General features: G+C 42.2%; 3 protein-coding genes across 7 annotated transcripts in view; 1 reads left to right on the top strand and 2 right to left on the bottom strand.

The window, feature by feature from the left end:
* Positions 1-120: 120 nt before the first annotated feature.
* dnajc8 (DnaJ (Hsp40) homolog, subfamily C, member 8) lies at positions 121-6,902 on the top strand. Its single transcript, XM_054764101.1, has 9 exons — positions 121-283; positions 718-819; positions 903-959; positions 1,446-1,512; positions 1,599-1,693; positions 2,934-3,005; positions 3,943-4,034; positions 4,105-4,180; positions 6,159-6,902. The coding sequence occupies exons 1-9, from the start codon at positions 203-205 to the stop codon at positions 6,276-6,278; spliced, it is 762 nt and encodes a 253-aa protein (XP_054620076.1). The 5' UTR covers positions 121-202; the 3' UTR covers positions 6,279-6,902.
* si:ch211-81a5.8 (uncharacterized protein LOC560648 homolog) lies at positions 5,997-11,437 on the bottom strand. 2 transcript variants are annotated; one of them, XM_054764103.1, is made up of 7 exons: positions 10,426-10,472; positions 10,232-10,327; positions 9,962-10,117; positions 8,440-8,582; positions 8,087-8,332; positions 6,839-6,926; positions 5,997-6,763 (listed from the first exon to the last, which is right to left on the bottom strand). In XM_054764103.1, the coding sequence occupies exons 3-7, from the start codon at positions 9,974-9,976 to the stop codon at positions 6,605-6,607; spliced, it is 651 nt and encodes a 216-aa protein (XP_054620078.1). In that variant the 5' UTR covers positions 9,977-10,117; positions 10,232-10,327; positions 10,426-10,472; the 3' UTR covers positions 5,997-6,604. The 2 variants fall into 2 exon arrangements, with proteins under 2 accessions (XP_054620078.1, XP_054620077.1); XM_054764102.1 differs by lacking the exons at positions 8,440-8,582; positions 9,962-10,117 and adding an exon at positions 11,237-11,437 and having other exon boundaries at positions 10,426-10,450.
* Positions 11,438-11,634: 197 nt separating this feature from the next.
* Positions 11,635-22,529, bottom strand: part of clk2a (CDC-like kinase 2a) — a 12,910-nt gene continuing 2,015 nt past the window's right edge. The window contains exons 3-13 of one of the 4 annotated variants that reach the window (XM_054764098.1): positions 20,998-21,277; positions 19,280-19,370; positions 18,455-18,521; positions 17,292-17,408; positions 15,254-15,420; positions 14,974-15,068; positions 14,539-14,665; positions 14,314-14,396; positions 12,878-12,957; positions 12,710-12,800; positions 11,635-12,623 (exon numbers count right to left, since the gene is read on the bottom strand). In XM_054764098.1, coding sequence (XP_054620073.1) covers positions 12,435-12,623; positions 12,710-12,800; positions 12,878-12,957; positions 14,314-14,396; positions 14,539-14,665; positions 14,974-15,068; positions 15,254-15,420; positions 17,292-17,408; positions 18,455-18,521; positions 19,280-19,370; positions 20,998-21,277 — 1,387 coding nt within the window. In that variant the 3' untranslated portion in view covers positions 11,635-12,434. Of the gene's footprint in view, positions 12,624-12,709; positions 12,801-12,877; positions 12,958-14,313; positions 14,397-14,538; positions 14,669-14,973; positions 15,069-15,253; positions 15,421-17,291; positions 17,409-18,454; positions 20,921-20,997; positions 21,278-22,529 lie in introns of those variants that run through there. The other 3 variants (XM_054764097.1, XM_054764100.1, XM_054764099.1) reach the window with 3 other exon arrangements.

The following is a 22,529-nucleotide window of genomic DNA, read 5'->3' as shown; positions in this document are numbered from 1 at the left end:
GCCAACAATCGTGTTACGGATCGTGAGACAATAAAAATAAGTGTGACAAATTGAGGTACCGTACAGTTTTGGGAAGCCGGCTGATTTAGTGCGTGTAAACGTGGGGAATTGTGATTCGACTTGGCCAAAATCCAAAGTGCATAACAGAAAGCTAAATATGGCGTAAACGGTGTAATCACGTGACGATGTACGTCACACTTATATGTGTATTAAGATGGCGGCGCACAGTGGCGAGAGTTCTCAGACTGGATCTGATGAATTATTTCAAAACTTTTACACGGAGGTATGGTGAGATACAGTCGTGTTTTGATATGTGAAATGTATTATCTACCTTTACGAATATTGGTAAAATTTAGCTGTTTTATTTGCGGTTGCAGCTCCGCGAGGCCTCGGTCAGACATGAGCATCAGCTAACGACAAGCTAGCATCGCAAATGATTCTCTAGTGACTAGTGTGTCATTTTTATATATTTCCACACCGCGACTAACTCACACTGCTTTGTTTTTGTGTCAATAGTTGCTTAGAACTGTCTTAATGTCCAGGCTGTACGAGAAACTAACACTGTTACCACGTTTGATCGATGACATCATATTGCACAGTGTTGACGGCAATAATCGCGCACTTTCAACAAGACCCCACCACTTAGCGTCGATGTTTCACAAAAGAATGACCCTGGCTTCATTTTAAGCTCTTTATCATCTAAAATGTGTATGCCAGGTGAAGCAGATCGAGAAAAGAGACTCCGTGTTAACCTCGAAGCAGCAAATAGATCGACTGCTCAGGCCTGGCTCATCCTACTTTAATCTCAACCCCTTCGAGGTAAGCTGGTACTTTTTTAATGTCTTATTATTCAATAATAATACTTTCCAAACTAACCTATATGTTGTTATTCACAAGTTTAGGTGCTGCAAGTTGACCCAGATGCAACAGATATTGAGCTAAAGAAAAGATTCAGAGCGGTAAGCTAAACAACACAAGTGCTGTGGGTGGATCGATTCAAATATCGATAGTGTCCATATCAAATTGATACTAGCATAATGCGTTATTAGACACAGGAGGGCTTTGGGCATTAAAAACCAAATGACTTGAATGTTTGATTTTTGCTGGTTAACTTTGCACTGTTGACTTTATTTTGTTTTTGCAAATAAAAAAAAAGGGAATAATTTTATTTTGTATTTTATTTATTTTCGAATTGTTCACAAAAAATTGGGTGTTTTTTGTAAAGGTGACTACAGGGGTGTTATTTCACGCCTAGAGGGCTCTAATAATGTTAAACATCGGCTTTAGAAGGCTGGAACCAAGTAACCGCGATAAACGGGAGATTACTGTACCGGATCTGTATTTAATTGGTATCGGATGCCACAAAAAACACCCACGGATGATTTAAAGTCGCATTTAACAAAGATGTGCTATTTCTCATGACATCTTTCTCATCCTGTCCACAGTTATCCATCTTGGTCCATCCAGACAAAAACCAGGATGATGCAGACCGAGCACAGCAAGCTTTTGAAGGTCCTCCATTAGCAGCGGGGAATTTCCTGCTGTCCGTTAAAGTTGATGCTCCGTTTGAAAAATGCCTGTTTTTGCATTCATTCCAGCTGTGGACAAGGCATACAAACTCCTACAGGATCCAGAGCAGAAGAAGAGGGCTTTAGATGTGATTCAGGCGGGAAGGGAATACGTGGAGCACATGGTGAGTGGCCGGCGTGGTGATAAATGACAGCGAGGTCTCGTGACACCTGTAGTGTAGATATTGATATTGATATTGATATTTACACCTTTTACTCACTGTCACGTGGGAAATCTGCTGCTAACACCAAAATAGATGCCAAATTAGACAAGATGTTTGATAATAATGCGAGGTGCAGTTGAATAAAACCTCCAAATCAATACAACCTGAAAAAGTCACCATTCATGCTAAATCTTAACATCAGAAACCACATATGCCCCCCTTGTGAGCGGACTCGCATGCCCAGACAGCCAAGGCTGTTTGAATCAGGTGGTACGCATATGGAGGACTTCTACACAAGGACTCTATTATAGAACGTCATGTTGGCACATGAGGACACATAAAGCACGTTGCTTTCGCTATAAGGAACTATAAGTGCAAATGTATTTTACGAACTAACCAGCAGCAAGTCGAGCCTGTTTCCGTTGAGCCGCGGCTGCCCTTTGTCATCGATTCTGTTCATAATTTCATGGACAGAATTTGTAGGCGCAGCCAAGACTCCGAGGGAGTCCTGGACGCCTCCCAAGGTGAGGTGTTCCGGGCATGCCCAGCCAGGTGAAGGCCCCGGGGCAGACGGATTATGTCTCCCAGCTGACCTGGGAACAGCGTGGTGTGAAACTGGAAGAGGTGGCTGGAGACCGGGAAGCCTGGACTTCCCTACTGAGACTGCTGCCCCCGCGACCCAGGCCCGGATAAGGGGAAGAAACTGGATAGATGGATGGAGCTCATCGACCCAAATGTCTACCTCACTCACGGTGCAACCAACCAGTACCACATTTCTGTTAACACACGAGTCTACTTGTTAAAACAATACTGGTTTATACAAACTTGTGACCCGCAAGGCATGCTGAGAAGCCTACATGCACATTTCCCCGACAGGAAGTTACTCAGCATGCCTTGCGGGTTGTCAATTAGCGTGAACAAGTATTGTTGTGTATGTGTGTAGTTGGTGTGGTGCAGGTACACGGTGTGTTCCACGTGTTATTTTTGCACTGCGAGCGAGGGGGGGCGTTTGGTTTGATGCCCTCTGTTGGTTTGTGTTACGAGTGTTAAAAGAGGCATTTTCATGGGCGGGGGGTCTGAGTAGGACACCCCCGTGGAAAGCGGGGATGGATTGATTCGGGATTGTAATGGGAACTAATCACTGCTCGGGTTGTGTACTTGACAGTGTTCGAAAATCTTTTTTTTTTTCTACTCACTACAGATAAAAGAGAAAAAGAAGCAGTTAAAGAAGGATGGAAAACCTCAGATTGTGGAGGAGGACGACCCAGAATGTGTAAGTGCCAACCGACAGACCTCCTCCCAAAGTCCATGAGTATGAGTGGTCCACCCGCCCGGAGCAACAGGCTTTTACTGCAGGCGTGAATGATCTCACAACAGGCACAGTAATCCCGAATAAAACACGGACTGCAGGGCGTAATCCACGCCAAGATGAAACTCAAATCTGAACCCCTGACATCACTTCCTGTCCGGACCCCACTCGGCTTCCCTAACACTCTAACACATTTATAGCCACACCTAGTCTTATTTAGTTTTATGTCTACTATATTGGGTTTATTGGCGTGTAAAGGCAACTATAGGGGTGTTATTTCATGTCTAGAGGGCTCTAAAAAGTGTATTTAGAAGGTGGTAAACAGGTTTTTTTATGCTCTATGAAAATATTCCATTTATAAAAAAGGGATCCTTCCTCGCGGAACTTAACGTATCACAGTCGGGTCTGGAATTACTGTACTGACTTCTACTTAGTTCCTTCTGTCTTTAGCTACCATCGTTTGCTAGTGACGGGATGCAACATGGTGATGGAACATGGACATCTTCAAAAGCTTGGGGGGGAGGTTTGAAAAAACATCTGTCCACGTTAGATCGCGTCTGTTGATTAATGTAGCGATATATTCCATGTACAATGATGAAAAGTACAATAAATAATGTGCTCCTGGGCCAAGTAGTCACCGTCATAAAGCCTTTATTGGCCATATAGGCAGCATTTAAGCCTCTGGAAGGTGCCATTCTAATTTGTTCTGTCGTTAGTGGAGATCCTGGGGGCCGAAGGGTTGTCATGCTTTATTCTTGCGAGGCATTTGAACTCCCAACACATATCTTTGTAGATATTGTAGGTATAGATCCCAACTGTCAGGCCTATTAGCTGAAAGCGCTGTGATGTCCAAATGCTGCCAAAGTAAACGTGCTGCTGCTGCTTCTTCTTCTTCTGCCAGTTTAAGCAAGCCGTGTATAAACAGACCATGAAGCTGTTTGCTGAGCTTGCCATCAAGAGGAAGGAAAGAGAAGCAAAAGACATGCATGAAAGGTAAGTGACACAAAAGAGAGACAAAACAAAACAAAACAAAACAATTTTCACAACCTGTTTTCTACTGCAGGAAAAGGGCGAGAGAGGAAGAAATTGAGGCAGCCGAGAAAGCAAAGCGAGAGCGGGAATGGCAGAAAAACTTTGAGGTATTTTCATCTTGAGTGTCCCGTTGGCTCATTGGTTGTGAAAAGTACGAAAACGGAAGCAATGTTTCCCATAAAAAATGAGGTAAATCGAATTAATCTGTTCCAGATACCCAACATCAGGGCTCCAGACGTTTTGCGACTAAAATATGAGACATTGCGAGTACATATTTCATCTACTTGTGCATGTGTGACCAGATAGAAGTACGCCTGTTGACAAGGGACGCACTAAAGTCTGTAAAATGAGGAGTCAATTGACGACAGCTTAGCCTGTCGTTTCAATTAATTCGATCGACTTTTCTACTATTTTTGTTTACACATTTTGCCTGGCTCTCATTTCTTCTGGCTCTCCGGTGACAGCTAGCTAGCTAGGTCGAGTTGTCCGCCTTGCTTCTGGTACACGGACTCCAATTTTTTTTTATTTTAAAACTGACATTTTGTCTTTAAAACAAACAAGCAACGTGGTTTGTTCGGAGCTCGTTTTTGTCCCGCAGGGAAGCTGGCTGGCGTCACTGAACAAGCTTGCTCCCTGCTCCTGCTCTCTCCGTTCTGGTTCTGAGTAGCTCGCCTAAGAATATTTGCTTCAACTCTTAGTATTTTTATAACTCTTCAATTCAGACACGATGCCCGTATTTAACGACGCACGAGCACACTGTTAGAGATGTGCTTTGTAAAGAAAGTACAACTGAAATGTTGCCAGTCACGTAGACCACACATATTTGATCAAAGTATGACTTCGGGCGACAGGCGGGGTACACCCTGGACTGGTCGCCAGCCAATCGGCGGGCACATATAGACAAACAAGCATTCACACTCACATTCATACCTATGGACAATTTAGAGTCGCCAGTTAACCTAACATGCATGTTTTTTAAAAACCGGAGTACCCGGAGAAAACCCACGCACTCCGGTCATTTTATTGTATTATTGAATATTTTTTGTGTGCGCCACACTTACAGCCCAGTAGTTGACATGCAAATGAGCTAGTTTGCCAACCCACATTAACTCCTGAAGAGGAAGAAAGCGGGCCCGACGTGTGTGGAAAAGAGTAATACAGTGAAAATGAAAGGAAATGTGAATGTTTACTTTGCAAGGCGATTTTGGTGCGTGCCCCTAAATTTCCTGCTTGCGCTCCTAAAATTTTAACGAAAAAAAAAAAAGTCTGGAGCCCTGAACATAGCAAAAAATACATTTCATAGACCCTCAGCTGTGTTGTATTTTTAGGGGGTTAAAAATATGCATATTTAAGCAAGTGTTATGTCTTTTGCATTTTTGCAACATTTTCAACCATAAATATGGCTAAATGAAGTAAAATACAAATACAGTATGAGGCATTCAGAAGCCTACACTGGCCACTAGGTGTCAGTAATGTTACTGTAATGTTGGATGAGACACACAAGCACCAGACTTGATCGGTTTGATCCCACAACACACAGAGAGCATATTTATAGCAACACATGCACCCATAAGTATTATTTATGGCTTGTTTACTCTTATTATACTACTACATTGTACTACTATAATACAATACTACTATATTGGGTAGTACGAGTGTTAAGAAGACTATAAGGGTGTTATTTCATGTCTAGAGGGCTCTGATAAAAACGTATTTAGGTCGTGAACAGGTTTTCTATGCCACAGCTATGAAACTATTGAATTTATAAATAAGGAATCTTACTTCGATGGAAATTCACTCATCACGGTCACGTCTGGAACCAATTAACTGTGACAAATGAGTGATTACTGTACTGTGTAATTAAGTATTGTGTGTTGGGTGTGTGATCCAAGATGGCTGAATTAACACGCAGTGACGGCAATATTGTCCATCCGCATCTTTATTAATACCTCAAGATTCAACGTACCAAAGGTTTAAAAAAAAAAAAACAAGTTAGTGCAATGTTGTGCGATAGAGGCAACCTTTTTAGTGAAGTTTCATCAAACAGAATCATTTGAAAAGCCAGGGTTGGACTGTACTTGACAGGAAACAAGAGATGGCCGTGTGGACAGTTGGAGGAACTTCCAGGCAAAAGGCAAGAGCAAGGAGAAGAAGAACAGGTCCTTCCTCAAGCCCCCCAAAGTAAAGATGGAGCAAAGGGAATGATGATGGAAACATGGGACTTGATTAATTTAAAACCCTGCTTTTCCAAGCTGTGATTCCCTTCCTTCTGTTTGTCATGAACGTCATCTTGGACTAGACCTGCCTCGTGTCATTTAGTGCATCTTCCATACGTTAGCCAACACACATGCTTGGTGACTGATACCGTTTAGGTTTTTTTTTTTTATACGTAAAATAAAAGTTGGTCTTAAACGTTACATCTTGTATGGTGTCTTCAAGTGTTGGCAGTATACAGACCTCTTTTTAGTCCTGAATGACTCCTCCGCCTGTCAGAAAAGGGGTCACAGGAGTCGCAAGGGTGATGCTGGAGCTCACATCACTTTGCACGGGTCTCCTCCTCCCCCTGCAGCTGCAGCAGGGGGCCCATTGATGGCTCCCAGCACCCCATCCAAGCTGAGGCCCTGGAAGGCTCCAAAGAGAGAATCATCCTTTTTTGCTGCTGCTTCTGCTTTCCTAGCTGCGCTCCTCTGCTGCACGAGGCACAAAAGAAATGCACTTCTAACATGTACATGAATGTGTGAACCCATTAAACTCATGTCACGTACCCTGGGGAGGCAGTGATGGCTCCTGAAGTGCGTTTTTCTGACGGACCTTTCAGCGTTCTTCTTGGCAAGTGTTGCTTGCTGTCTTTTCCTGAACACAAACAGCCAAGCCCATTTAGTCCCCTCTTAAAAAGAACTTGCATTCATTCACATTTTCGCCGTCATGACAAATCCATCTGTCAGGCTTTCCATAGCGATATTTTCCTAGCTTGTTTCCTATGAATTTATTGAAGACGTGAGGGCTGCTGAATTGTAAGACTTCTCACCCTATTAAAGCATTTCATTATGAAATGGCTTTAAAACGACTAACGACCAAAAAAAATACGCTTTTGGAAATGAGCCAACACCTTCACGTGTCTCCCTGACACGCTGCCATTTCGGGGAAGCGGTTGTGATGTCCGGATCGATACTGAAACATTGATACCATATATTTAGGCTCTCAAATCAAAATATCGTTACTTCGATACTTCAGAACACAGTGGAAAGTCTTATGTCTTCAATTCTGTATGATTTAAAACACTTTTTGAAATTTACCCGACACGCCAGGCGCATTTGCCCAAAGTATCGTTATCGGGTCGGTATCGCTATTACCCGCCTGCATTTTGCACGGTATCGAATCGGAAAAGAAATCTGTGGTATCGCACATGACCAGAAGCCATCGCTTAACAGTCACATGACTGTCACTCGACAACCACTCCAAAATACTTCCTGTTCGTCACTTAGGGACTCAATGAGGTGGAGGACATTTCTTTTGGGTTAAAAGCGTGTAAATATCAGCAAATAACAACTCAATTGGAAAAAAAGTGAGACTAATGTTGGTCAAAGCAACGCAACCAAAACTAATAAGTCAAAATAATAATCGTTAATTGTCATAATAATATTACTGTGATACAACAATAATTACTATATTATAAATTAGAATGTAAATGTCAATTTTACAGATGCCAAAGTAAAAAGTGAAGATTTATAAATACATAATTGATTAACATATTTTTTAATAATTATAATTGATAATCTATTAATAAACAATGATTGATACATAATTATCAATACATGGAAGTGTACCACAGAACTTCTCTATGCCAGTGGTTCTGTTACTTTCTGCCCCCGGTGACAGCACGCACCCCCCTACTATTGAGAAGTCTGATCTGTACGAGCGGCTGGCGCCGGCATTCTGCCTACAATCCCCCGATTCTAAACTATTTCCAGTTGAACTTGCAGGAAAATACGGACAAGCAAGTTCTGGCTGACCTTTCTCGCTTGAGTTCAGCCTGGTAGACTCGCAGCCAGGAGTCCGGGACCTTCTGGCTGCTGCAGGGAAGGCTTCTCCTCCGGCTGATGCTCGCCCGGCGCGTGAAGCTGCTCCTCCGGCCTTGAGCGCCTGTCTTGGGGGAGCTGGTCTTGGTGGTGCTGCTCAAGTGTTTGAAGGAGGCGCCCAGTGACAAGATGGAATCCATTCCCCGATCGTCTCCTTGCTTTTCAAACTTCAGGACAAATCTGCAGGAAGGAACCCAACAAGACGTGCAGCCGTTAGAGCTGAGCTGACTTGCTTCCACTACGTAGTGTACTGTATATATGAGCGTGTCTTCCTTAGGCGGTATGACCTCTGTGCTCCGTAAAGTGGATTAGATGAAGACGCAAGGCTTGCTGATCCCATGAAATAAAAATACACCGAGGGCAGACCAGCAGCTGCTTGTTTACCACTCAAACACTCTTTAGCCGAACTTCTTCCACCGAGGGCCACATGCTGGAAAAAAAAAAAAAAAAATCAAAAGATGCGGGGGCCGCTTTTTAAAAAAATAGATTTAGGAATAAATCATGCCGTTTGATGGTTGCTTACAGCATGGTAGTCCAAAAATATGCACATGTAAGCAAGTTTTATGTTTTTTTTGTGCATAAAATGAAGCGTTTTCAAGCATCAAATGGCTAAATGAAGGAAAATACAAATATGAGGCATTCAGACGACGCATTCGAAGACGTTGTGGCGATACGTAGTATTCTACGCTGGTCACTAGGTGTAGGTCATAGTACTGTAATGCTCAATGAGACACACAAGCACCAGACTTGATTACCGGAACAACAGGCTTTTATTATCATCTCGTTATCTCACAATAGGCAAAATAATCCCGAATAAAAACACCGCTACTGTTGCTGCAGTGACCCACGGCAAGCTAACACGCAACCCTGAGTACCTGGCGTAACTTCCTGTCCACCTGTTTATAATATACACACACACACAAGTATTTTTACTATTATGGGAGTATTTGTCTCTTTTACTCTTATTATGTTTGCTATATTGGGTAATGGAGTGTAAAGGTGACTGTAGGGGTGTTATTTCATGTTTAGAGGGCTCTAATATGTTACAAAAAAACATATTTAGAAGTCCATAAACAGGTTTTCTATGCTCTAACTACAAAAATCCTCCATTAATAAATAAGGAATCCTACTTAGCCAAAATTCACTTGTCACGGCCGGGTCTGGAACCAACTACCCACAGTAAACGAGGGATTAGTTATGTCTTCATTCGTATAATATTTGGAATGTTTCAACTTTAATCCAACCCAATTTTCTTAAAATTGCAACTTTACTCTCATAACTTCTCGCAATTTGCTTGTTTTTGTCATAAAATTATGACTTTTTCCAAATGAACTCTTAAGTCTTTCATTTTTCAACTTTATGCTATTTTTTTCCTCTTAATTTCATAACTTTACGCTTAATATTTTGTCTTGATTTTTGTCAAATTACTGCTCTTATTTCCCCATTTTTGCTGGGTTTTAACAAAAAAAAATTCTGTTTATTCGTATTTTTAGAGAGTGCCGCGAGCCGTAAATGGGCCCGAGGCCGCACTTTGGCCACTCACTGCCTTAAGTTCATTTGTCAGTCAAGGTTACACATTAAAAGTAGCGATGGGGGTGTCGATACCAAGGGTCCTATCAGTATTGGCTGAATACAAGCATGATGGGATTGATATCGTTATCGTTCTCTGTTTATTTTCACAAAAATCTGTTTTTTTTGTGGCTGGGTTGTTGATATTGTTACATCGTTGATATTTTATTTATCGTTTACAGGTTTTTGTACACAGGAAGACAGTAGTTGTTGCTTATGTTGACTTATTTTGCACTTCACCTGGCAACCTGCCATCGATTTCGGCCACACTTTTGGTCTTAGCTGTTCCACGCTGACGTCTTGCACGGAGCATCGTGCTCTTATACTTGAGGTGGAAAGGTTGCCGGTCCCAGACTCACCGCCGTATCCCAGTGAGGCTTAAGCCCCACCCACGCCCTAAAAAGGAGTTGATTGATGAGGACGGAAGGATGAATGGGGAGCACGAACGGGACGAATGAAACGAGAACAAAATGAGAGAACAGATGGGGAAGCTTACGTGAAGGGACGCACCTGTTGTAGCAAATCCTGCGTGGATCCTTTCCGGTCTGGATGGGTGACAGCGGGGTCATGTGATGCACGGCCAGAAAAGACGAAGCTGAGGCATAGCTGTCACACATCAACACGACACACACATTCAGACAAAAACATTAAAAGAGTGGATTCAGAAATTTGGACAAAACTTAAGCGCGGTTATACGGGCTTACCTGGCAACCCTGAGGTGGTGGGCCTCTGGTGGAAAAGACCACAATTTCCCTTATTTTTCCTGTCTTATTTTGAAAGGCAATGGGTGTTTTGGGCCCGAGCACTGATTTGCGAAGGCCCTCTTGAAAGTGCTGGTTATTATTATTATTTTTTTTAAATTCTACTGTATATATGCCACAACTTTTCTTGCATTTTTGGAGGGCCTTAAAGGAAAACTGCAGTAGATATTGAGTACATTTCACTGGAGTACAGTAAATCCCTCGCCAGTTTGTTTTTCCAGTTTTGCAGCTTCATTTGTAAAAAATATATTAATAAATCATATTAGTTTTTAAAAAACTGCATATTTAAGTAAATTTTACATACGTTTGGCCCAAATTGGGCATTTTCAAGCATGGCTAAATGCAATAAAATACAAATATAAGGCATTCGAAACGTTGATATGTAGTATCATCACTCGTCACAAGGCGTAACCTACATTTACACCCCCGACGTCACTTCCTGTCAGCGCCTTCCAGCACATTTACAGTAACAGAAACACGAGTCTTACCTAGATCTTGAATATATTATATCTACTACATTGGGTTAATACGTTTGTAAATGTGACTACAGGGAGGTTCTTTCGTGTCTAGGAGCTCTAATAATGGCTAAAAAACTATTCAGAAGGTCGTGAACTGGTTTTCTATGCCCAAACTACGAAAATACTCCATTTATAAATGAGAAATCCTACCAGTTATCCGCGATAACCGAGAGGTTACTGTATACTATTTTAGTATTCTCTTCACTTCTGTTTGTCCCAAAATGAGCGGTCCTTACCACAAGATCCTGTAGCTTGTTTCGTGTTATCGTAGTCCTTCATGGTCACCATTTTCATCAAGCTAAGAGTACCACGTCTCGGTAATGTCACTAGTGTGACGTATTTTCTATCATTGAACTGTTTAAAAGTTTTTATTTAATAAGACTATACGTGATATTAAAAGTGTCCGTTGAAGTTTCATTGAGACTCGTCTATTATCATTACTGTCAGGTGTGTCGTGGCTCGTGTTTAACTCCATCCTGAATGGGATTGGCTCAATCTGAATGCAACCACGCCCCCACATTATATTGTTATTGGTTGTTTTTATTAGCCATCTGAGCGGCACGTGTACTATGATGATTATTTAAAAAGAGCACAGTAAGCCTCTGGAAAGGAGGACTTTTTAATTCTACAGCGTCATACATACATATGTACACCTTTTTAGACTTTCATTTCATACAAAAAAACTCCCCCTGTCGGGACGGGAGGCGGGGACAATGACCTATTTGGGGAGGGGAGGGAACCACTCGCTCACAAAAAATAAATATTCTCATACAGTTGTGTGTGGCCCGTTTGGACGCCACCAGGAAGGATGTGCTTGGCTTCTGTGTGATGACATCACGCATGGAGGAAAGGCAAGTTGAGTATGAGAAGACGTCCACAGCTAAGGCCGAGTTACTGCGTGATACATGAATATAAACGCCCTCCTTACACCGTCATGAAGAAAGCAATGCATAACGTAAAAAAATAGAATAATCATCCCACACAAATACATAAATAAACCCACAGTCAGTCCTCGCTTGCTGGGGTAACAAACCAGTAAAACTGGGAGAGTTGGGAGTGTATGTCAACATCATATTGGTGAATAATGACCACACATTTATGCTTAAAACATGGAAAAGGAAGACATTTCTTCTCCAAAACAGACTTGCATGATGCTCATTTCCTCCACAAAGTTTTGATATCCCACGTAATGCTGATGGATGGACGGTCAGGGTGGGAGGTCAAGAGGAAGACGAGGGCTGCATAGAGGCCTACTTTGGGTGCACAAAAAGGTCTGATCTGAACCACTTTCCCGGTCTGACTTAGACCTCTCTTGGCTGTAGGTTCCCGTGCTTTCATGATGAACAACAGACACCACCGCAACATAACAGCTCACCTACCCCGTGTATAAAATAATTGCTCTGTACCAGTCTTTGGACCAGGTTGCTTAACGGATCACCGGCTTATGTCCCGGTTCGCCTCCCAACTCTTGCTGCCTGCCGCCTCACAGCCGCCTCCACAATCAAAGAAAGGGTGCTTGAGGGAGTCGGGCAGCGCCAGCCTCTTGGACGGCTCGTACTCCAACATGCTTTCGATGAGGTCAAACAGCTGGTGGTGCTCCTCCGCCTCCGACAGCAAGTATCGCTGGAGGAGGACAAGCGCGGGGAGAGACATGACTCTATCCCGCCACACGCTATACACCATGAGCATTCTTTTTCCAACGCTCTCACCCTCAGAGGTTTGCAGTTTTCCCGGACATATTTTCCAGCTGAGGAGCTCTCGTCCCAGTCCAGGCGGCCTCGATAGAAATACTTCTGCTTCCTGTGAGGAGAAGCGAAGGATACGTTGAGACTCGCTGCTTAAGTCTGTATGTGTTTTTAATCATGTGTGATTCTCGCCTCGTCTTACGAATCATTCTGGATGGCACGGGTCCGAGGATTCTCTCCATCATGGCTAAATGCTCCCTGTTGTCATGAGTCTGATACAAGTGAAAACATTAGAAATGAACTGCACTACGCTCCTTCCTTCTCTTCTGTTGACAGTCATATTAGATATGCTCGATATTGGCCTTCTTACAATAGAAAACCTTTTTACCACCTTCCAAACATGGTTTTTGACATTAGAGCCCTCTAGATGTGAAATAACACCCCTATAGTCACCTGTACACTCGTATTACCCAATACTGTAGGCATAATAAGAGAAAATAACACATAATATAGACTCACATGTTAGCGTTGGCAGAATTATTTATTGTTCTTTTTCTTTTTTTTTTTTAAATTGGTTTATTTGACAGGGACAGTGTACATTAAATAGCATTGCTGCAAATGCACCAGAATTAGCCAAAAGGCAATTTTTTTTTTTATCTGTTGTCCCTGGACAGATGTTAAAAATGGTCTCCCTAAAACAACAGTAAAAGAATGATCAAAAGAACAGTACTATAAGCTTAGTAAAAAAAAAAAATATAGATGCAACTACACTAACCCTGTTAACCTGTTTAACTTCCTGTTGTGTACAGTACTTCCTGTGGTGGCTATTGTCTCATCAATTTAACATTACTGACATCGCAAAGTTGGATTTTAGTTCATTTAGCCGTTTTTATGCTTGACAATGCTTAATTTAGGCAAAAATACATCAAATTTGCTTAAAAATGCTTTTTTAAAAAAAGGGCGTATTCAACCACGAAACAGTGCTGATTTATTAATTAATATATTTTTGAAAAATATTCAGCCTGAAGACACAAAATTTGAAGCACAAAGTGGTGAGAGGTTACTGTACAGTGGAACCCGTTTAAGTCGACGCCCTTCAGGCTGCCTGAGTCACATGGCCATAACCGAAACTAGCTACTGTGTGCACATTTACTTGGCATAAGACATAAGCAGAATGTGTAATAATATTAGAATTTTTTTTCCTAGGCAGTTTTTTGACAGACTTTTGTTTTCCCTCCATTTGTGCATTTTTAAAATTTTGATTCTTGTGTTTCCAAATATTTTATACTACTTTCATTGTATGTCTTGGCTAGAATGAGAATAAAGCTTTGGTATATATGCAAATATATCTTCTGGTGGAAATGCATCCACTGGCATCACAGTAAAAGAAGCATCATGTGTTCATTACATGGCATTAGAGTGAGGAGGAAGACCTGCTGCCAGTATCAGCATCGGTAAAGAAGTGCTGAACAATATCGGTATATATCGACAAGAAAACCACTATCGAGCATCATTTCTGATCATCTTTGCCAGACATGACCCATCTTTTGTATTTTTTGGTCCATATTTTTGTGTAACTCCTATCAACTCCTTGTAATACCGTTGATGACAGACAGGTGGCAGTGTACCTGAAACAAGGTGAAGCCCAGGTAGTACTCAAAGAGGATACAGCCAATGCTCCACACGTCACACGGGTGGCTCCAGCCCATTTCTGAGCAGGAGACACATGGAGTGAACTTACAGATACACAATAACGTGTTCAACTACACAAGAGAGCAAGAATGGGGGCTGAAGCAAAAGCGGTCTCTCTAGGAAAATACCATGCAACTTACAGTGACTGATTCCATGCTCACCTAATATGACCTCAGGGGCTCGGTAGTGCCTGGTGGACACGATAGTGCTGTGATGCTCGTGGTCAAAGGTGGCGCTGCCAAAGTCCACGATGCGTACTGCCGTGCTCTTAACCGTCCTCTCTTCTCGCTTCTAGCAGAAACAAACTTTGCTTTATCTTCAGTGTGTTGCTGAAGCAAACAGTGACCATACTTAAATGTCCTAAAATGTGCCCTCTGCAGCTTTGTGCGTGCTTCCTTCCAGCATAAAATGGGTCTGGGTTTTCAACGGGTTAACATGCTGGAGTGTGCCTTCACTTGATTACCTTTTATCGTCGTAACTGCGCTTTTTAATTCAATTTCTTTCAAGTCATTATTGGCAAGATGAGTTTACATTTACAGTTTACTCGTGGCATTACTGAAAACCAATGACATAGAGTATTTCTGCATGCATCTTACCTTCTCCACGTTGTAAGACATAGTGAAATCAGAGTTGACGAACAGGATGTTCTCAGGCTTTAGGTCCGTGTGTGTCAGCTTATTGTCGTGCAGGACTAGGGAACGGGAGAAAAAGCAAGACGTTTTGCAGGTTTGACAAGAATGGTTTATTTGTCTACGGCTATTTTAGTTTTACACTACGGCAGTGGTTCCCAAACTTTTGTATTGATGGCCTCCCTCGTTTGGATATGAAACTTTTTGCAAGTATGGTTTCCCCCTTTTATTATGAAAAGGAACTTACACTTCACAGCGAGACAGATTTGGTAGGCCATGTGTCGGACCTGACCGATGGAGTAGGGCAGGTAGTTGTTTTCTTTGAGGAAATCGAAGGTGCTGAGAGCGAGCAGCTCAAAAGAGATACACATGTGCCCGTGGTAGTCAAACCAGTCATACATCTGCACGCAAAGGCTGCAAGACAAAAAAACAGGGTGCAATGACATTAAAAGTGGAAGCTTGATTCAGGAGGAAAAAAAAAAATGTTCAGGCTTTTTTGGCCACTCAGCTAAATCATACAAGTTTACAGACTCACTGGCCCAGATTTTAAAGTTCAGACACATCTTTTAGGTGTTACAGCATAACCTATTTATGTCAGCGTAACCAAAAATAACCATGGCTTGCACATTCACTTTGTGACTTTGGCCAGAGACATAAAAGGAGAATGGGCGTTAAAGGATTTTTGAACTTGCGCCAGTTTGTTGACATCGTTATCCCCCATGTGTGCAAAATTTAAATGGATGCATTTTGCTGGTTGCAGAAAGGGGGATGGGGAAAAAAACCTGCAAAAAAAGAATAGCCTTTGTCGGATGCAGAAGCTTTGAAGATAAGTGGCAGCTCCTTTCCTGTTTCATTTGTTTTTTTTTGATTTTGACAAATCTGCTTTTGCAAAAACATGCAAGTGATAATGAAGTTAGCATCACTGCATGTTACACACGTGGACATAAACTGACCCATTTTTCATAAAAAGCACCCTTTCGAGTCTCGGATTTTATATGGCGATCAACCATGTATGTCAACTTAAAAGGAACTGTTCGCAACCGTTACGCGGCTGCCGAGAGGGTTCAAACTTTCGAGTGTACTGCAAGCCTCATATCCCACCCTTTTCCTGCTTCAAGTATGTATGCCACACCCCATGCAAGACACACACGCACTAAGCTTTGTTTGTTGTCAGCTAATGCTAGCGATTTGGCAACGTTTAGCTACTAAGGTAAAAGCCTCCCTGGGACCGCTCAGTGACAGCCATGGACGCATGACGTTGAGCCAAACAACAGGTTCCAGTCAATTTCATTTGTAATTGTGAAAAATATAGACAATTTTGCCTTTCAATCTGTTCTTTTAAACCACCAATGGTAACATATGCTAGCCAGTGTTTGCTATCGGAAAAGTAGTCAATGATAACACAATCTCAAAGGTTTTCAAATTGCATTAAAAAAAATAACAGCGATAGATTTGGTTACGGGCTGTTTCCTCCCATATTCCAAAAACATGCATGTTAGGTTAATTGGCGACTCTAAATTGTCCATAGGTATGAATGTGAGTGTGAATGCTTGTCTATATGTGCCTTGCGACCAGTCCAGGGTGTACCTCGCCTCTCGCCGTAAATCAGCTGGGATAGGCTCCAGCATACCTAGTGAGGATAAGCGGCCTAGAAGATGGACAGATGTTTGGTTAGTGCGCTGGACTCCATCCTCAATGAGGAAGATGGAGGAAGAACAAACACAGAATCTATATAGCAGTTCCTGCGGCCCTCTAAAAAATGAAAGTTTAGCTTGTGAAGAAGTGAGAGTTGAGCTTGAGAACAATATGAACAATCAACAATGCATCTATTGTGTCCCTTCCAGTATTTTTTCCATCAATCGTATGTAAGTGTTGTGCTATGTGAGTGTGTGTATTGTGAAGGCCTCTATGAGAAGCAATTAGACTGAGTCTAAGAACAAGTGGACCAAAATGCGTTAGTCGACTTACGTGGGTAAGTTGTCGACATGAATGGGGTCGACTTAAACGTGTGCCACTGTGTACAAGTACAGTACAGACAACACCATGTTCCTTCAGTTGCTGCAGCCCACATGCCATGAAGACACCGAGACGCTGCAGGTTTCCTCTCCAACCAGTTTCTCCAGTAGGTGATTTAATTGATAAGTTCCTTCCCTCAAATTAAGGGAGGTGTTGATCATTAATCACCTGCTTTAGTGGCCGCTTGGAAAGAAAACCTACAGTGTCCCGGGCCTCCATGATGCGTGTTTAACACCCCTGGTGTACTCCATCACTAAGCCAGAACTTACAATTTGTTGTCTGGGTCCTTCTCGTTGATCTTCTCCAGCACATTGATCTCAAGGCGAGCTGCTTCTTTGTACTTCTCCACGTTCTTGATAATTTTCAGGGCAACATTGGTGCCGCCCCTTAAAAAAAAAAAAAAAAAAAAACATAAACAAAATTAAACAACAAACCTGCGTTTTATGTAAACAAAACACAATGTATGGGTTTCCTAGTAAACATTTGGACGCCACGTGATCACAATTGAAGACTTTTCCTTCAATTTTAACCCTTTAAATTTTTTTTGCCCACCGGAAAACAGGCCGTTGTTCAGTCATGCATGCAATTATGAAATAAATGCTGGTGTGGACCGAAGGATGACGTCCATACCAACATATGCAAATAAAGACATTTCATGAAAATATTCAATTGTAACTTTAGTGGCTACCTTTTGGTGAGTTTACTTTTTTTTTTGGATACACCCTGTAGACAGATTCCGGCCAGGGAATCCTTTAATCATCCTTATTATGTGTATCTGGGTGTTTTATTTGTTCTGAGGAGGCGTTCATATGCACTGCGTACTGTATTTCTCAGTGCTAGAGGAATCCAGGCAGTTTTTTTTTTAATTTAAATAAGGTAGCAAAAAAGCTGCAAATGCCAGAACTATGACAAAGAAGGCGAGAAACACTATTGCACACAAGAAAGAAGTCGCAGCAAAGTACGAGGGAAGTGTCTGTTAGAATAGGATTGCAATGTAAAAGGTTCCTAGTTAACATAATAGATGGTGAGCCGGGCCAGTGTGTGTTTACAGTAAAGTTAAAGTGAGCAAGTATACAGCTGTACTTGTCCCGTCATGAAGAGGATTCAATAAAGGTAAAAGCGGTGTTAAATGTTCATTTGTCCCTTTCATTCCTCATGTATATGTATTTAGCTTTGTTTTCTACATGTCAAACTATAATTATTGTCTGTAAAATCTGTTTTGTGTTTGGGTATGTGTATTTTGGGGTGTCTGGAACAAACTAATTGGATTTACATTATTTCCTGTGGAAAAAATTGCTCTGGTTTTCTTCTGATATTTTGGGACAATAATAATGGAAATGTTCCACTGTATGTCAACAGTAGCGACAGTCATTGAGCAAGTCAACTGATATGTTTGGAGCATGTGACTTCTACATTTTCAGCAGACACACACCTGCGATGGTCGATGCACTGCATCACCCTCCCAAAGGTGCCTTCCCCCAAAGTGCTGACAATCTCATCTGCAGCATAACACAAAGAGAAAAGGGAAAGGGGAGCAACAGTGGTGGGGGGGAGGAAAGACAACAGGAGAAATTAGTCACGCGAATTTTAGAGAGCGAATGCATCCTGCTACCTATCCTATTTTCAAAAGGGCTGCCTGAACCTGGCAGGCTTAAAACACACAATGATAACCTATGGTAACTTAATACATATCACTATGATAAATGAAGGGAAAATGGGGGCGGGGGGTGTAAAGTGCTCCTTTCCTTTGATGACCAATTTGCAGGCATCGAAAAGTGGGCACAACCCCCTTCCCAAACGAGGGGAAAAAAACAAAAACATGAATTGTTTTTTTTTAAGTTAAATATATAAAAATGTGTGCAATGTATATGTGAGTTGGTCGTAAATGTCTTTAAAAAAAATAAAATAAAACTTGGCTTGGCTAAGAAAATACCTGAAAACTTAAAATTAGCTCGCCTTCTGCAATGCGACAGAGAGAACCAAATGCAAGTGAGAATGATTCTAATCCTGTGAAACACAGGAAATGCTCCACAGCTTACTTTCCTATTTAAGAGAGAGAAAAAAAAAAGAAAAATGGCCGAAGATATCTAACATCCCTCACAGAAACTTCCTTGTTGTTGCAATCCATCCTGCTAATTCAGCTAGAGCGAAGAGCATTCTAGCAAGGCATCATCATCATCAGGCACTCCCATTTAAATGCTCTATGCTTTCATACTCATATGGAGAAGGGTTACGATAGAGTAGTGGCAGTGAGTACATCTCTCTTGCAGGACGTCCCCACTCCGACAGATCAGGTGCCCTTCCTCGTCGTCCCTCACACTCAGTGCCCGCGTCCGGCTGTTGCTCCGCTGTTTTCACACCCAAACCGCCATCAGCAGGTCACGACGCGACCAAAGGGATCAGGGGATATTCAGGGGCAGCCGTGGCGTCAGGCGGCACAGGCGGACGAGGAGGGAGGAGGAGGGTGGTGTTGGTGGTAGTTGATGTAGTTGGTGGTGGTGGTGGTGGTGGAGGATTTGGTGGTCATGGAGCGATTCACGCATGACACCACGTGAAGGAAATATATAACGATAGGGATATAGTGCAAGGGAACAAGTCAAAGATCACATGTTGTCCTCTGCTTTCCCCCCACTCCGCCTTTAAACCACAGCTGCTTATAAAACAAGGAAGCAACTGGCACATCCATCCATTCATTCAACGCAAAGACCAAAAAAAGACAACAGTAATACAACTAAAATCAGACCTTAGTAGCTTCAAGGTGTGGACCAAAATGTTAGCAAGCAGGAAAAAGTTACAACCTGCTCATTTGAAATCTAGATTTCTGGTGTGGTCCATGTTGCAATTTAATAATTTGGAAGATATTTTAATATCAATATCCCCAATGAAAAATCTCAATTGAATCCTTTGCATAATATTCAGTGGAACATTTTCACTTTACTGCATTTACATCTTTTAGTTTAGCATTGGTGTGGCGACAGCAACAAAACCTGACTTGACCCAAAGAGCTCTGAGAAAATAGCATACAGTCGTCCCTCGTTTATCACGGTTAATTGGTTCCAGACCCGACCGCGATAAATGAATTTCAGCAAAAAAAAAAAAAAAACCCTGACTATTTTCAGAGTTTGAGCATAGAAAACCTGTTTATGACCTAAATTTGTTATTAGAGCCCTGTAGACAAGAAATAACACCCCTACGGCCACCTTTACACTCCTATTAGTTTTTGTTTACACTACGTTGCGCAACACTCGTGCACAGGCTATGGGATCCCTGCAGGGACATGAGAGATGGCCGCCACTCATAACATACAGCAAGTTACTGAGCTAACTAGTTAGACTCCAATTTATTTGTTCTAAACTTAAAGTTCTTCAAACAGAGTGGGGAAGAAGGACAAAGTAAGAAGCCAAAAATGTACCACTTTCACACAGCATGGGAGGAAGCCTTTTTTTCCCCCTCCATCATGTCGGGCATGCCATGGCTGACTACATGCACTGTTGTATCTAAGGTACTGTACAAATACTACTAATGTCTTGTCTTTCAATATTTCTGACAAATAATAGGTCACAGTCATCCATGAAACAGCAATCATTAATTAACTTTCGAAAAAACAAACGCGATAGAGTGAGGGAGCGATGCACGAACCGTGATGTAGCGAGGGACGACCGTAAATGTGGTTTTTGTTGCTGTTGTTCAAAAGGCGTGTGTGATTAAAAACCATTTTAAGACCGGTTATTAATAACTGCATAAAAATGAAAATGTTCTCCAAAAATGACAGTGTAAGCAAAAGCCGCCTATGTAAAGAAAAATTCCAAAATTAAACTAAATCAGAAAGATTGCACTACTTACCGAATCCAGGGGCTGTGAAAAAGAAATGGTTAGAGAAGGAAAGAGGCAGAGAGAGCTGAGCGCGAGATAGAAGAGATAGAAAAAACAGGATGAGCAGAGTTAAAAGAGCATCTGAGGCGTGGCTGTACTCACCGAGGAGGATGGGCTATAGGACCTGGTTCTACGCCGCCTTCGTTTGTGCTTACGCCTGCTGCCCTTTCGTCGGTATGACTCGTCCCGCTGCCGTTCCCTTTCTCGGCTGCGTCGGTAGTCATACATGCTTGGGGAGAAGTCTCGTGGATAGTAACATTCCGCTGTGCCGTGTGGCTCCCTTTCTCGGTCGTGATCTCGACTCTGATCCAATCTTCTGTATCCCTCGTAGTATCTTCGGTCAAACGGCCGGCGCTCTGTCGAGCGATTGTCAAAGCTCCGACTGTATCGGGAGACAAGACGAAAACTCAAGTTAAGTGCGAAATTCAAAATTAGCGCCACTCAGTCACACTCCAGAACAGTACAGTAATCCCAACGCTTTGAATTTCTCCGCTTCACTCTCAAGGTTTTTCAAAACTATAGTAATTAAAAAATCTGGATGTTTTGTGGATGAATACGGCCTATTAGTCAAAATATATGCACATTTCAGCAAATTTTATATATTTTTGCCTAAATGTAGCATTTACAAGCGTAAAAATGGCTAACTGAACTAAAATACAATTATAAGGCATTCAGAAGACGCATTAAAAGCCGTTGCTACAATATGTAGTATTCTACACTGATCACTAGGTGTCACTAGTAATGTTGGGTGAGACACACAAGCACCTGACTTGATAGCCGGAACAACAGGCTTTTATTGCAGGTTTGAATGATCTCACAACAGGCTTAATCATCCCTAACACAGGCTACTATTGTGGCCATAACCCCACGCCAAGCTAAAATTCATCTCTGAGCCCCCAACATCACTTTCTGTCCGCTCCCCACTCAGCTTCCCTCAAACCGGAACATGTTTACAGCAACACACTCATACGCACGATTCTTATTTATGTCTTAAATGGCTTATTTTCTGTCATTTTGGGGGTTATTTCATGTATAGAAGGCTGTAATGTTAAAAACTGTATTTAGAAGGTCATGAACAGGTTTTCTATGCTCTAACTATGAAAATATTCCATTCATAAATAAGGAATCCTACATTGCGGAAATCTACTTATCACGGTTGGGTCTGGAATCGACTAACCGCGATAAACAAAGGATTACTGTAATATTATATTACCAAATTTCCCCAAACAGTTTATGTACTCAACTGCAGAGTATGTGGCCCTTATCATTGCTGCGTTAATGAGCACGGTGGCCTAGTGGTTAGCATGTTGTCCACAGTCAGGAGATGTGGAAGACCTGGGTTCGAATCTCCGCTTGGGCATCTCTGTGTGGAGTTTGCATGTTCCCCGTGTGTATGTGGGTTTTCTCCGGGTACTCCGGTTTGCTCCCACATTCCAAAAACATGCATCTTACGTTAATTGGCGACTCTAAATTGTCCATAGGTATGAATGTGCGTGTGATTTATTGTTTGTCTATATGTGCCCTGCGTTTGGCTGGCGACCAGTCCAGGGTGTACCCCGCCTCTCGCCCAAAGTCAGCTGGGATAGGCTACAGCATACCCCCACCCCCGACCCTAATGAGGATTAAGCGGCACA

Source organism: Dunckerocampus dactyliophorus, chromosome 20, assembly GCF_027744805.1.
Source record: "Dunckerocampus dactyliophorus isolate RoL2022-P2 chromosome 20, RoL_Ddac_1.1, whole genome shotgun sequence".
NCBI classification, from domain to species: domain Eukaryota; kingdom Metazoa; phylum Chordata; class Actinopteri; order Syngnathiformes; family Syngnathidae; genus Dunckerocampus; species Dunckerocampus dactyliophorus.
Note: the sequence above shows the minus strand (reverse complement) of the source record. Positions and strands in the feature narration are given on the sequence as shown.

Excerpts from the sequence above, each read along its gene's own strand:
- dnajc8 (XM_054764101.1), top strand. The coding sequence starts at position 203 with ATGTGTATTAAGATGGCGGCGCACAGTGGCGAGAGTTCTCAGACTGGA. Across the intron at positions 284-717 it reads TTCAAAACTTTTACACGGAG|GTGAAGCAGATCGAGAAAAG; the intron begins GTATGGTGAGAT and ends TGTGTATGCCAG. Across the intron at positions 4,181-6,158 it reads AATGGCAGAAAAACTTTGAG|GAAACAAGAGATGGCCGTGT; the intron begins GTATTTTCATCT and ends TGTACTTGACAG.
- si:ch211-81a5.8 (XM_054764102.1), bottom strand. The coding sequence starts at position 11,294 with ATGAAAATGGTGACCATGAAGGACTACGATAACACGAAACAAGCTACA. Across the intron at positions 6,927-8,086 it reads GCTGAACTCAAGCGAGAAAG|GAAAAGACAGCAAGCAACAC; the intron begins GTCAGCCAGAAC and ends GTTTGTGTTCAG. Across the intron at positions 6,764-6,838 it reads GCCATCACTGCCTCCCCAGG|CAGAGGAGCGCAGCTAGGAA; the intron begins GTACGTGACATG and ends TGCCTCGTGCAG.